Source organism: Macrotis lagotis, chromosome 1 (assembly GCF_037893015.1).
Source record: "Macrotis lagotis isolate mMagLag1 chromosome 1, bilby.v1.9.chrom.fasta, whole genome shotgun sequence".
NCBI classification, from domain to species: domain Eukaryota; kingdom Metazoa; phylum Chordata; class Mammalia; order Peramelemorphia; family Peramelidae; genus Macrotis; species Macrotis lagotis.
In genome coordinates, this window is record NC_133658.1 from 21,963,585 (window position 1) to 21,977,835 (window position 14,251).

General features: G+C 44.8%; 1 protein-coding gene across 4 annotated transcripts in view; it reads left to right on the forward strand.

The window, feature by feature from the left end:
• EXOC6B (exocyst complex component 6B) overlaps positions 1–14,251 on the forward strand; it is a 525,494-nt gene that overhangs the window by 194,075 nt on the left and 317,168 nt on the right. For all 4 annotated transcript variants that reach the window (XM_074195695.1, XM_074195720.1, XM_074195705.1 and 1 more), the window contains exon 7: positions 12,700–12,876. In XM_074195695.1, the coding sequence (XP_074051796.1) occupies positions 12,700–12,876 (177 nt within the window). The remainder of the gene's footprint in view (positions 1–12,699; positions 12,877–14,251) is intronic.

Sequence of the window (14,251 nt, forward strand, 5' to 3'; positions counted from 1 at the left end):
AGGCCAACCAGGCCCATGCGGCCTCCTCTCTCATGATGGGAGCCGGCTCGTGGTCAAAACTGGAAGCAGGAGCCCCGCGTGAGTGTGTGTGTGTGTGTGTGTGTGTGTGTGTGTGTGTGTGCGCGCGCGCGCGCGCGGCGTTTACACCTCACAGCCATCGCCCACAAGCCGATCTGATGCAAAGAGGGTTTTTATAACTTTCAAATGGGTCTCTGGCCCTCAGCCAGGATTGCTGTCATTTTTTATTAACTTTTTTCTTTCTTCCCTTCAGTGAGTCTGCTTTTTGTAATATTGTTTTAAGGAATATGTATTCCATTCAGAGGGATATTGTAAAACAATATTTTAAAGTTGTGTGTCCCAGTCCATTAAAAGGGCCCATAAAACACGGATGGCAGAAAGTGCACAGTAACTCCTGAGACCCCCCGAAGCTCCCCACAGCATCCTTCAGCTCCATTCTGCTAATAAATCCACCTCTCCTGGGCCTGTCGACTGGGTACAGAAGAGCTCATTAGCTCTTTTCAAAAAAGTCCAGGCCATCCTAAGTTCTGCTGGAGGATGGAGAGAAAAGACTTGGGCGCCCCACCTCCCGGGGCCTGGCCGAGAAGGGGATGCCATAGGGGCTTGAAGGGGAGCCGGGGGACATTGCCCACCTCCTCCATCATTCCTGCCTCACTCCCCATGCCTTGGGTCCTGTTGCTCTCAGGCCCAGAAACTCCTGTATTCTGTAACCGTAGCAATCCTGCCCACTCTTCAAAGCGCCTGCACCATCACTCCCTTTGTGAAGCATCCCCCAGCTTGGACCCCGTGGTCCCATTGGTTCCCTGTCCACAAATCGCGCCTATTGGGCCTCTCTGATACAATCATCTTGAATTATTTTCTACCATTTGTATTTTCCTTATCTCCAAAGTGTGCTGTAAGTTTTGATAGGCTGAGGATTCCATTTTATCTAAACTCTGTACCTCTGCTAGTATCTGAAATGAAATCCACATATACTTAATGCTTCATGAATATTTATTGAATCATTAATTTTGGTAAATGAGTTTTGATGGGGATACCTCAAGCAGCTAAGTGTCAAAACAAATGGAGCCCAAGACTTGGAGTCTAGGAGACCCTGGGCAAATCACTTCACAGCTGTCTGCCTCAGTTTCCTCATCTGTCAAATGGGGATAAGAATGGAACTTAGTTCCCAGGATTAGTGTGCAGATAACCATAGTTGCCAATGATCATTATTCTATCTTTATCCTATATATGATGGTGAAGAGCTAGTCTCAAGATTCCTTATTTAAACTTTGGTTTCTGAAGGGAGTCTGTGAATCAGATTGTTTTTTCTAAGGCATTATAGGTTGCCTAACTACTCACTTACTTGCAAGAAATTTCTCCTACATGGAAAGCTTCAAATAGTTTTCCTCATTGGTTTTTAAAGAAATTCATTTTGGTCTAATGCTTTAGCCAAGATATATCTAGTTAAGATTCTTTATCTCATCAAAATACCTAATTATTTTCAGATTTTTGATACTGTCATCCAGTGTTATTGTTTCTTTTTTTTTTATGGATGAAGGTTTTTTATTTCATTTATTTTTTTTAATTTATTTTTATTAAAGATATTATTTGAGTTTTACAATTCCCCCCCCCCCCCCAATCTTGCTTCCCTTCCCCTTCCCCACGGAAAGCACTCTGTCAGTCTTTACTTTGTTTCCATATTGTACCTTGATCCAAATTGGGTGTGATGAGAGAGAAATCATATCCTTAAAGAAGAGAAGTCTAAGAGGTAACAAGATCAGACAATAAGATATCTGTTGTTTTTTTTTTTTTTTTTCTAAATTAAAGGGAATAGTCCTTGCACTTTGTTCAAACTCCACATCTCCTTATCTGGATACAGATGGCACTCTCCTTTGCAGACAGCCCAAAATTGTTCCCGATTGTTGCACTGATGGAATGAGCGAGTCCTTCAAGGTTGAACATCACTCCCATGTTGCTGTTAGGGTGTACAGTGTTTTTCTGGTTCTGCTCATCTCACTCAGCATCAGTTCTTGCAAATCCCTCCAGGCTTCCCTGAAATCCCGTCCCTCCTGGTTTCTAATAGAACAATAGTGTTCCATGACATACATATACCACAGTTTGCTAAGCCATTCCCCAATTGAAGGACATTTACTTGATTTCCAATTCTTTGCCACCACAAACAGGGCTGCTATCAGTGTTATTGTTTCTTCCCAGTTTTGTTTTTTCCCTAAGTCTGATAAACCTGCCCTCTCCATGTCTTTATTCATGTCATTCATAAGATATGTTAATTGTGATTGTATAGCCACCCAATTTTGTATCTCAGTTTCCTCATGCTCAGCACAGGTGTCTGCAGCCCTCCCTTCTTCTCTCCCCTCCAAACATTCTTCCAAGTCACCATTGAACCATTAATGACTCCCCCCCACCCCAGCTTTCTTGCAAGTCACCATCAAGCCATTATTGACTATTTTTTAAAATTCTGGCCATTCAGACAGTTGTGATCTAATTAACTAGATTTTAATTTAGCCCACATCTCCATCAATTCCACATGAATTTCACAAGTGATTTCTTAAAGTGCTTTTAAAAAAATTTAGAAAAATTCTGTCTGTGGCATTCTCCTGATTTACCAGCCTTCCAATTCTGCCATGAAGGCTTATGGTCAGTCTGACATGACCTGATTTACTGAAGGCATGCTGACTCTTGGTGATGATCACTGCTTTCTTTTTGAGATTTTTAAAAAATATCCTTTAATACAGAGGCTCTTAATTATTTTTTTGTGGCATGGACCTCTTCAGAAAACCGATAAAGTCTGAGGACCCTTCTCAGAATTATATTCGTGATTGAAAGTTAGTGGAAATAGGGGCGACTAGGTGGCACAGTGGATAGAGTACTGGCCTTGGAGTCAGGAGTGCCTGAGTTCAAATCTGGCCTCAGACACTTAATAATCACCTAGCTGTGTGGCCTTGGGCAAGCCACCTAACTCCATTGCCTTGGAAAATCTAAAAAAAAAATTAATGGAAATAAAGATGTAATTTTCTCCCCATGGTTCCCCTGCAGTATGCTGTTTATCTCTTTGGGGGTCCATACACTTCAGGTTAATATGTCCAGCTTCAATGATATTTTTAAGAATTTCATTAATCATAAGATGAAAGGTTCCTCACCCTCCATGCAGATCCTCATGATCATGTCCCCAAGAACCTTCATCCTTTGCCTGTCACTGAAGGATTCATATGGATGAAATGCTTCATGGGATCCAACTTGCCCTGTGGTCAGTGGCATGCTTCTGTGGGACTTGAGCCATCATTAGGCATTATTTATGCCTCTGGGGCTGATTTTCCCTCTGTTTGAGGTTCATTGGCTTATATGTAATAGGCCCTCAGGCCCTCCCTGGTCTCGTTAGTATATTCTTCAAACAAGGGACTTTGACCCTTGATTGATATTTCTTATTCCCTCTCCACATTGCTATGTTTTGGGACCCCAAGATGAATCATGGGCCTCAGGCAGAATAGCTTACCAGATAATAGAAAGACGCACTGATTTCCCCAGGAAAAACCTGAATAAAGGCATGTATTTCCTCTCCTTGAGCTTGGCTTCCCTCAGGCTGATCTCCTTTGGGGGTCTTCCTTGTTGGTGACCTTGTCTCTGAAGCTCTCTCTTTTTGTGAAGTATAATCATGTTCTTTCTTCCCCATTCCTGGCCAGTTGTACCATGTCATTTCCCTTCACTTGGACCAGCAGGTGGAAGGCCCAAGACTGGATTTCTGGTCTGACCCAGGGGCTTATGTCTACTTCTCTTTCCTCTCCTGAGAGATGGCCCACCTCCCTCATTTGGTGGAAGTGAGACTCCCTGGGTGTTTCTTCCCAGTGGAGTGGCTTGGGGCCCAAAGTGTTCTTCACCATTTACACAGACATCTCTTAATGGAATGATGTGGTTTATGATGGAACTAGTTGGATGTTGACAAGCTAAGGCCAACTTTGCCAATCTGAAAGTGCTTCATAAATAATATGATTATTATCATTATTTTTAGTATGGAGTTTGAGACCATCTTCTCCCAGCACCTTGAAAAGTCTGCTAAGCCTTGGCCCTGTTTTAGTGGATGGCCACTCTCACTGCTCACGTGGGAGAACATGGTGTCAAGGACCATGTGGGCGGGGCGCCTGAGAGTGGGAGAGAGCCGAGGCCTCCCCGAATCTGATGTGCTCCCACTCCCTGATGGGCCGCCGCCACTCTTGTCTTTATTCCTGTCCCATTCCTGCTTCTCTGAAGAGTTGTACATCACACACACCAACCAGAAATAGGAGATTGGTCTGGGAGCTCAGTGGCTTCTCCCTCCAGGCCGGCCATCCTTTGGAGCCCCCCTCAGAGGGAGCAGGGCTGGTAGCTGGTGGGTGCTACTTGCCCCTCTTTACAAAGAGAGACTCAGAGTGGGGGTCTCAACTGGTCTTGATCTGCCCTGGCTTCAGAATGAAGGATGCTGTGACTTCCTGGGGGAATCTTGTCAAGAGCTCCTGTGTCTATGGAGGTAATATGAAAATGGAAGAGGTGTGGGAAAACTGCAAGTTCTGTGCAAGACCTGTTTGATTTCCTTGAAGGAGGACTTTAGGTAAATAGAGGTTTACATTTGGTAGAAAGAATAAGGAAAAGGCGAGCCTCACTTAGTGTTTGGGAACTGGGATTCTAACCCAGATCTCTAGCGCTTCAGTTACAACCTTGGCTTGCTCTGCAGTTTCGTCTTTACATTTTTGTTCTTCTTTTCCTCAGCCCTTGGGTTTTTGCTCTGATTTTAAACCCTAAAGTAAAATAGAGGGGCAGTGTGCATGGTGTATAGAGAACTGATCTGAGGCTTGGGGAGGATTGAGGTCCCATCCTGTCTCTGACTAAACCAAGCAACCAACCCAAAGGTGTAGACTGCCAAGGCAGGGACAAGGTGGGGAGATGCTCCCTCACACAGGAGGCCACCCCTGATGCCCCCATGGTTTGTATTCTCTCTTGAAATGGCTTGGTAGCTTTTGGATGCACTTGACATTTACTTACTTGTGGACATCCTTGTCCCATAGAGGGTAAGTTCTCTGAGGTGAAGGATTCCCTTCCTGCCATCCTTTTCTTGGGCTTCATCTTCAATTTTTTGAAATCACAATTTGTCAGTCAGTTTTGAAGGGCTTCTGTTTTCTCTTTCTTTCCACTCTCAGATCATTGTTTCAATTTTTCTTCTGGCTGCTTTTTTTCATGAGATGTCACTTAGAATTAACAAGCACTCAGAGCTCTTCCAGGTCAACCTGCTCCTTTTGCTAGATGAGGGATCTGCAGTCCAGAGAAGGGAAGTGAGGAGCTGAAAGTCATGAATTTGGTTGTAGCAGAGTTGTGACCTTGACTTTGTGGCTTCCTGATCAGAGCTCTTTCCATCCTATCCAGAGTAATAGCAGTGATGATGATGATGATGATGATCTAGTGCTAGGAAAGACATCAGAGGTCATCTACTCCCTTCTTCCCCCATCCCTGCCATTTTATACCAGCTTGCTCTCTAATTAGTTCATCCAGGTCTTCCAATCTCTCTGATTCGTTTGTATTTGTTACTTATGACATATTAATATTCTAAATAATTAATATTCTTGAAATAATTTGGCCTGAATATACATACAAGAAAGACCAAAGGAAGATGAGTATCTGCCATTCAGGTTATGATTTGCATTGAATGGACAGCTTGTTGAGTCTGTCCTTTGGTATGTCTATGTGTGACAGTCTATATAAGTAGATAATGAATTGAGCCTAGAATTGAGGAGGAGGAGGACAGTGACTTAAGATTGGCAGTGGCAGGAAATTACAAATTTTCTGTAGGGACCCATAGAGTGTGTGTGTGTATGATTTTTTTAAAAATAATTTTTCATTTATTTTGTTGAATATTTCCAAATTCCATGTAAAAAACTTAACCATTAAAATTTTGAGTTCCATTCTCTCCTTCCTTTTTTCTCCTCTCCTTCTAGATTTTGATTATATATGTGAAGTCATGTCAACTATATTTCCACATTAGCTTTGTTGCAAAAGAAAACACAAATAAAGCAGTAAAAATAAAATTACAGAAAAAAACCCCTTTGCTTCAGTCTGTATTCAGAGTTCGTCTTTTCTCTCTCTCTCTGGAGGTAGATTGGATTTTTTATCTTGGGTCCTCTGGAATTGTCATGGAACACTGTCTTGATCTGGGGAGCTAAGTCTTTCCCAGTTGTTATCTTTACAACACAACAATGGTGTGTTGCTGTGTATAATGCTCTCCCCACTTTTGTGTATTCATGCAAGTCTTCTAGGTCTCTCTCAAATCCTCCTGCTCAATACCTAGTAGTATTCTTTCCCAGTCATATGCCACATTTTTTCAGCCAATCCTCAATTAAAGGACATTTCTTTTATTTCTAATTCTTTGTCACCACAGAAAGAGCTGCCATAAGTATTTTTGTATAATTTTGTACAAATAAGACTCTTTCTCTCATCTATGATCTCTTTGGGACACAGACCTAGTAGTGCTACTGCTGGGTTAAAGGGTCTACATACTTTAATAGCTCTTGGAGTATAATTCCAAATTGTTCTCAGAATGGTTGGACCAGTTCATAATTCCACCAGAAATGCATTAGTATTCCAATTTTTCTGCATTCTTCCAGCATTTATTTTTATTTTTCTGTTGTTAACCAATATGATAGGTATGAGGTGATATCCCAGAGTTGTTTTAGTTTTCATTTTTCTAATCAGATCATTTTTTCATGTAACCATTGATAGCTTTGATTTTCTTATGATTTCTTTCCTTTGATCATTTATTAACAGAGGAATAGCTTTTATTTTTATGAATCTGGCTTAGTTCCATATTTATTTCAGAAATAAGGCATTATTGAAGAAACTTGTAAAATTTCCCCCAGTTTCCCATTTTCCTTCTAATTTTGACTGCATTTATTTTGTTTGTGCAAAAACTTTTTAATTTCACGTAGTCAAAATGATCTATTATATCCCATAGTCCTTTCTCTCTCATTTGGTCATAAACTGTTTCCTTTTATCCATCTGTGCTCCCCTAGTTTATTTATGATATCACCCTTTATGTAAAAAACTGTAATTCTCCCAGCTTTACAAACAAAGCATGTTCTGTCCAAAAGGCTTGTTCACAAAAGACTCATCATTCAGTCCCAGCTTTCCCACTTAATCTCTGTGGAACCTTGAGCAAATTGTTTTCCTTTTCTGGGCTTTAATTTCTTCATATATGAACCAGAGATAATCCAACCTATACTTGTTTCATGAATTGATCTGAAGGTTCTAAGGACTATGTGTGTAAGGACTGTGTGTGTGTGTGTGTGTGTCTGTGTGAGTGTCTGTGTTTGTGAGTGTGTCTCTCTGTGTGTATGTGTGAGTATGTGATCCACACCCTCTTCCTCTCTGGAGACAGTATGAGCTCCCTGAGGGCAGGCATGATGTCCTGTGGTCTTTGACCCCAGGCCCTCAGGATGCTTCAGACAAGTTTGTGGATGGAAGTTCATAGGCTGTGACTACTTAGGAGGAGACGGGTGAGAGTGCTTTTGTGACAGGTCCTTGTCCTTGGGTTGTTGGAGGCATGTTTAGGAGCCTGGGGGGAAAGCCTCTTTGTTGGCCACCACCCCTGCCCCATCCCCTTGGGTTCCTTAGGCTCTAGTCCTGTCTCTGCTCTTTTCTGGGGCAGTGGCTGACTGCTGGGTCAAATGAAGAGAGGGGTATGCAGTTGCCCAGTTGAGAGACCTTTATGACCCTGGGGGGGTGGGCTCCCAGAAGCATGAGGATGAGCCAAGCAATTGGGAATGGGGTCTGGAGTCTTTTTGGCTTGGCCCTAGCTTTCTCTTAGACCTTTCATTGTCTCCAGTGTCCCACAGGCAGTCTAAGACTGAGTTTAAATTAGATTAAATGGGGAGCATGAAGAAAATCCAGCATCCATGGCGATGTTTGATAGTGCCTCAGGAGCTCTCTTGGTGGGCAGGGTCCTGACAAACCCCGATCTTGGCCTTTTGGTCAGTGAGGTCCTTAGGGAGTTCCTGAGGAGGGGGGTTGTTTGATTTCTGATTTTGTGGCCTCCTTGGGGCTTGCTAGGGGCCTTGCACACAGTGGGCACTAAATAAATGCCTGTGAGAAGGCTGATTGTACCCTTTGTTCTTCCTGTCTGCTTGTGGTTTACCCATTCTTGAGGCTGTGTCCGGGTGGCCAGAGCCACAAGTTTGCCAACCTTCAGTTCTTGTGGCCACTAGAGGTCAGTATTAGGCCAAGAGAAAGTTCTGGAGAGCCCCTGGGCGGTCATTCTCCCCATTTGAACCTGACCTCTGGTCCTTGCCAGGTGTCTCCTCAGAGCAGATTCTTCTGGCATTCCCAGGACTCCAGGGAGCTTCTTCTGCTGGTTTGAGTGTCCATAGGGAAGAGTGGACCAGAATGCCAGCCTCACCCCCAACCCACCTGGCCTTGGCACACTCATCCTCGGGCTTTCTTCCCTCTTGGGCCCATTTGAGGGCCATCAGGGGCCTTTGTGGGCCCAGCCCTCCCTCCAGACGCCACGTCCTTCCAGGCTTCTCCCTCGTTCCTAACCTGCAGGCCTTACCCTCTGCGGGTAGCCTTTTGGAACCTTGGGTGTGGGGAAAGACCCAGCTTCAATTCACTTCTTTCAAGAGATTACATTTCCCTTCCTAGTGGTCTTCACATCTCTAGTGATCCCTTTTGTGCTTATGGGGCGTGTGTGTGTGTGTGTGTGTGTGTGTGTGTGTGTGTGTGTGTTCATGTGGGTATGTAGTGTGTGTGTGTAGTATGAGTGTGTGTGCTCATGTGGGTGTGTAGTGTATATGTTCATGTGGGTATGTAGTGTGTATGATTTGTGTGTATGTGTGATTTGTGTGTGTGTGCATGTGTGTGCGCATGCACGAGATGCCCACTCCTTGAGGTCAGGGACTGTGAACCTTCTGGTTTTGACTCCTTTTGTGTGGCACATTGCTTGGGCACCAACCATCTTCCCAGGTGTTTGCCAACCCTGAAAGGCTTGCCTCCTAGTGTGGGTTGTTTCCTTCAATCCATATTTCAGTGTTCCCCACATTCCCTTTGGAGGATGGCAGTTGTGTGATCCGTGGTCCTTCCCTCAAGTTGGTGCAAGACACACACACGGAGAGATAGCTAATGATAGAAAGCAGCATGTATGATGTAAAAAAGTGTGCTCTGAGTCCAGAGGACAAGGAGCTTGTGCTCTGGGTGACTAGAGGAGGGAGGACGAGGAAGCTCTAGGTCCCTGTAAGATTCCTCTGACCCAGGTCTCCCTCTTACATGAGGAAACTGAAGTCACATCCTATAGCAAATGGCAGAGCCAAGCCTGGCAGTCAGGGTCCGTGACTCCAAGCTCAGCTCTTGGTCTGCAGGCTGTGGTGTGGAAGACTAAGAAGGGGGAGTGGGGTGAGGATGCTTGAACCAAGGGTGGTGGACATGGATGCTAGGCTCATGGGACAGTGAAGGAGTCAGTCTGCCTGGAGTGGATGATTCTAGCTGGATGCCACAATAAGATGTGGCAGGTTTGGGCAAGCCTTGAACCTGAGCTCCATTGTGGACTTTTGGTGATCCCAACCAGATAGTGGGTGTCCAGCAGGGTCATGTGGAGGGTGAAGTGGAGCTGGGAAGAGATAAGTTTGAGAAGGGGATGGGACAGCCAAGTGGAGTCTGAAGCAGAGACTTGGTTTGCGGAGTTATTCCCATGCAGATGATCTTTGAAACCCCAAATCAATCAGATGGTTCCAGGACAGACCATGAGAGAGAAGTATGAACCCCCTGATAACCTCACCAGGATGAGGAGAGAAGGTGCCCTGGGAAGGAAGAGAGGAGCAATCAGGGAGCCAGGCCCTGAGAACGGGACAGTGTTGTTGAGAGCTATGCAGGAGTGTGTTTCAGGACTGGGTTCCTACTCCATAAGAAGCATGACAAAGCAGGAAGCTCTGCCCCCTCCTCTGGGCTCTGCCCTCTCCCACCCTCTGGCGATTGTCTTGTGGGGCACTGACTCTGGAGGTGCTCAGTGGTAGAGCTGGACTTTTGTGGGTCTCATTTAAAGTGGCATTGTTTATTCTCTTGTGTTGATTGCTTTTTAATTTTCTGTTTTTCCATCCGCCCCCTGGAAGCATTTTGGTTGCTATTAGGTGGTCATTTGCATTCGTCTCCACAACAGTGACAATGGGGCCAATTCATCATTCTGGGCTTTGGCTGGGGTGCTCCCTCATCCAGTGGCCTGTCTGCTTGCCAGCCCAGCCTTGACTGCTCCCTTTCATAGGATGAAATAGGCTCCATGGCACTTGGAGGCAAAATGGCTTGCTCACTGACTCCACTGGAGCCAGAAGAGAACTCCTACCACTTAGATTTCTAGTTGGGGGCCCAGTGGTTGGACCCATAGTTCCTCACCTGGCTGTCTGCTCCCCAACTGTCTGGTTTGGCCCAATTTACAGACTCTGAGGAGAAAGTAGATGCCCTTTGGAGAGAAAGAATTCAAGTCCCGTGATCTTAGGGCCTTAGGTGATCTTGAGAGCGGCTGTGAGTGGGGGCTTACTTGCAAGGCCACTTGAAATGGTTTCCGAGCTCCTCCTGTCCCTCTGCTTAGGTAACAGAGGCCTCTGTGTCCAGGAGGTAAGTTGAACCATGAGGCCAATGGATCAGGGACAGTCAAAAAGCATCTTTCTATCTGTCTTTCCTGTTTCTGGCTCCTACAGAAGATGGCTCTCACAGTTCCTAATTCTTTGCTCCCTTGCTCTTCCTGCTCATCCAGTGGGTCTTGGGCTAGCCCCTCTTGGCCTCTCCTGCTTTGTTCTGCATCTTCACGGTGAGGCTGGAAGGCTCCTGCCTCCAGCCACAGGAACCATTCTGCTGAGCCGTTTCCCCTCTCCCGGCTCGGGGAGAAGTGTCCCACTCAGATTAGGGATTTACAGCCTTATTGTTGGTTCTCTGCCTTTGTTGGGCCTGCCCGAATCCCAGTCCACCTCCAGTGAGTGGGGTTGAGCTCAGCTCCAACACTTCCTTCCCCTCTACATGGGCAAAAGGGGAAACCATTTCATTCCTGCTTCCCAGAGATTAAGGTCCTTGAGAGGCTCGTGGGGTCAGCAAGTTCATTCCTCTGTCTTAGACTTCTGCATCCCTGCAGTGGACTGTCCCTAGGATATTGTAGGACAATGGGAGCTTGTAGGGTCAATGTGGGAGCAAGTGTCCTGACCAGAGTGGTCTGGCACTCCCTTCTCTTACCCTGAGGTGTAGGCTGGTAAAGGGGGGAGAGGAGTGGTATGTGGAGTCCAGCACTCTGGAGACTGAAGATTCAACTCAGGGCCAGGACTCTGGCTTTGGAGATCTCTCCCAGCTTTGCTTCTGTGGACCTAGGATTATAATGTTTGGAAGGATTAGACTGTTAAGTGTGCAGAATGCTGCACTACACAATTTAAGGGCTTTGTAACCCAGGGCAAGTCACTTGACCTTTCTGTGCCTCGGTTTCTTTATCTGTAAATTATGAATAGCTGCTTCCTAGACATGTGAGAATCAAATGAGTTAGCATATATAGAATGCTTCATGATCCTTATAGTACTACAAGCTGTTCAGCATTCATTTGAAGTTGGAAGGGATCCTAGAGTTAAAGTTGGTCCTTCATTTTTGAAGAAGGTAACATCAGGGAGGTGATGCCATGACAAGCATTTGAGTGAAGGAGAGCAGTGCTGAGTCCCCAGCCTCACTTTCTCCTCTAGAACCATCTGGGTCCAGTGCCCAGATAGCAATCAGGATGACTGGAGATGGCTCTGGATGGGAGGCAGAGTTAAGTGACTTGTCCAAGGTCACACAGCTAGTAAGTGGTAAGTGTCTGATGCTGGATTTGAATTCCCATCCTCCTGAATCCAAGACCAATGCTCTATCCACCGCACCATCTAGCTGCTCAATCCTAGATCCTAGAGATCTAGGTTCTAGGGATCCTAGAGAACATTTAACTCAACCCCTTGATTTTCAAAAAAATAAATTGTATTGATATCTTTTTACATTGCCTAGACTTCTTGTATCCATACTCTCCTCCTGCAAGAGTCATCTTTCAAAAACCATCCTTTCTTTGAGTGGGGGAGAAAAGGGGGAAGAAGAGAAAGAAATCAGAAAAATTGATCAATATATAAAGATGATCAAATAGACAATGTTAGCCCTATCTTTACAAAGGAGTTGGGAGAGTTGTCTTCTCATCTCTTTTTTTGAGGTCAAACTTGTAATTTTGTATTGTGGTGATTTTTCCTACATTCAATGTTGATATCATTCTGTAAATAGCTTTTTCTTCCCTCACCTTATGTAATTGAATTTTTCTGGGTTATAGAATTGATGACTATGAAGACTATAGAGAAGCACAGGGAGGCTTCAATGAACTGATTCAGAGGAAAGTCAGCCCTTGCATCTTATTTTTATAGATGATGAAACCAACCCCAAATGACCAAATGATTTGCCTGAGATCTCCCAAGCAGTCTGTAAATGAACTGAATGAATAATGAATAAGAGGCTTTCTGGTGACCTGTTTATTAGGGAAATTTCAGCAATGAATTTGAACATGAAAAATGTATGCACTGTCCAGATGGATTCTTGAGGACAGACTGATGACATCTTTCTATGACATGTTTTCTAGAAAGTTCTCATTTGTTTAAAACAAGTAAATTGTGACTGTCCCCTTCTTAACTGTCTTAGGCACAGCAACAGAGAAACCTGGATAACATCATCTCCCAACAACCCCGTATAGGCAGCAGGAAAAAATCCAAGAAAGACGCCTACATCAGCTTGGAGATGGAAATCGAAAGCACTAGCCCCAAGTCAGAGCAAGATTCAGGGATTCTGGATGTGGAAGATGAGGAAGAGGATGAAGAGGTAATTGGGGTTTGACCACGGGGTGTCAGATGCCTGCTGCAGTTGGACATAGCAATGTCTGTGATAGACAGTCCATCCCTGGGGTGTGTGCTGATAGTGCTCTCCTTCAGTCCACTGGTGGATTCTCCCTTTGGTAAAGACATGGGTTTTTTTTCCAGTGTGGCCACTAGAAGGTCACTGACACAGAGAGGAGAGGGTTGTTCAGGGCTACAAGGATGACTGGTCAGTCTTGGGTCAGAACCTGAAGTCAGTATTTTAGGACCAATCAGAGGAGCTTCTTTTTGGGGTGGGGGTAGAGTTTAGGTGTATCTGTGAAGAATTGACGGGACTGTAGTGACCAGTAGGGGAAGCTGTTGGGATGATATGATGAGAGCTATGAACAAATATTATCTCACTTGACCCTTATAACAATCTTGTGGGGGAGGAACTGTTATCATACTCTCCATTTTACTGATGAGGAAACTGAGGCTAAGAACCAGTTAAGGGACTTGGCTGGTATTATCCAGCTGTTAGCTGGCTGAACTAGTCAGAGGTCAGAGTCCAACTCACACCCACTATGCCACCTAATTGCCTGTGGGGTGAAACCCTAATCATTAGATCCGCTTTCTGGAAGCTTCCAAACCCTCTCTCAAGCAGTCACTGCCTGTCACTATTAGACAGGCAGTCATCTTTTGGATAAGTGGGCATGTATCATGGCATATGAGAAAGGGGTTTCAAAGGAGCTCCTTTAATTTTCCTGTTCTGGAGATTGGCAAACCATGTCCAGAATGTTCCTTGTCTTATGTTCCAGATCTGTGCTTTGTGCTTCAGTAATTCTCATCATATATTTTTGGAGGAATTTTAATGTAGTTGGTTGTGTTTGGAAAAGCTCCTTTACAAGTCACCTTTTTGAAAGTGATTGCATTTTTGTGCATAAATGAGAGAAAATCATAGCTCTGTCCATGGTTAGGAATCCACCTGACCCTCATTACAGAGGGAGACAAAATTCTTGATTGGTGCTGCCATGTAGTATCAATTGGCTTGAAAAATGCCTCATAGAGCCCACTCTGAGGGAAACTGGGCATTTCCCTCAAGATGGGGGAATGGTTGGGACTTGCCACACTAAGAAGATGGAGAAGTGGCTGCTTGGTCCCGAGAGACCTGCATCAGTCCTATAGATGGTGATTTTTCTCCCCATGCCATTTGCCTGCTCTGCTTCAGAAACATATCCACCTGTGGGAACCTTTGTGAGATCCATTTGTTATGACAAACTACAGCATTTCCTTTTCCAAGAGATCCAAATAATGCCTTTTTTGGGGGGGTACCTCCTGAGTGCCTGCTATCCTACACTGGGATTGGGGTCTCTAAGCCTACTAGAGAAGCCGTAACTTCTGTA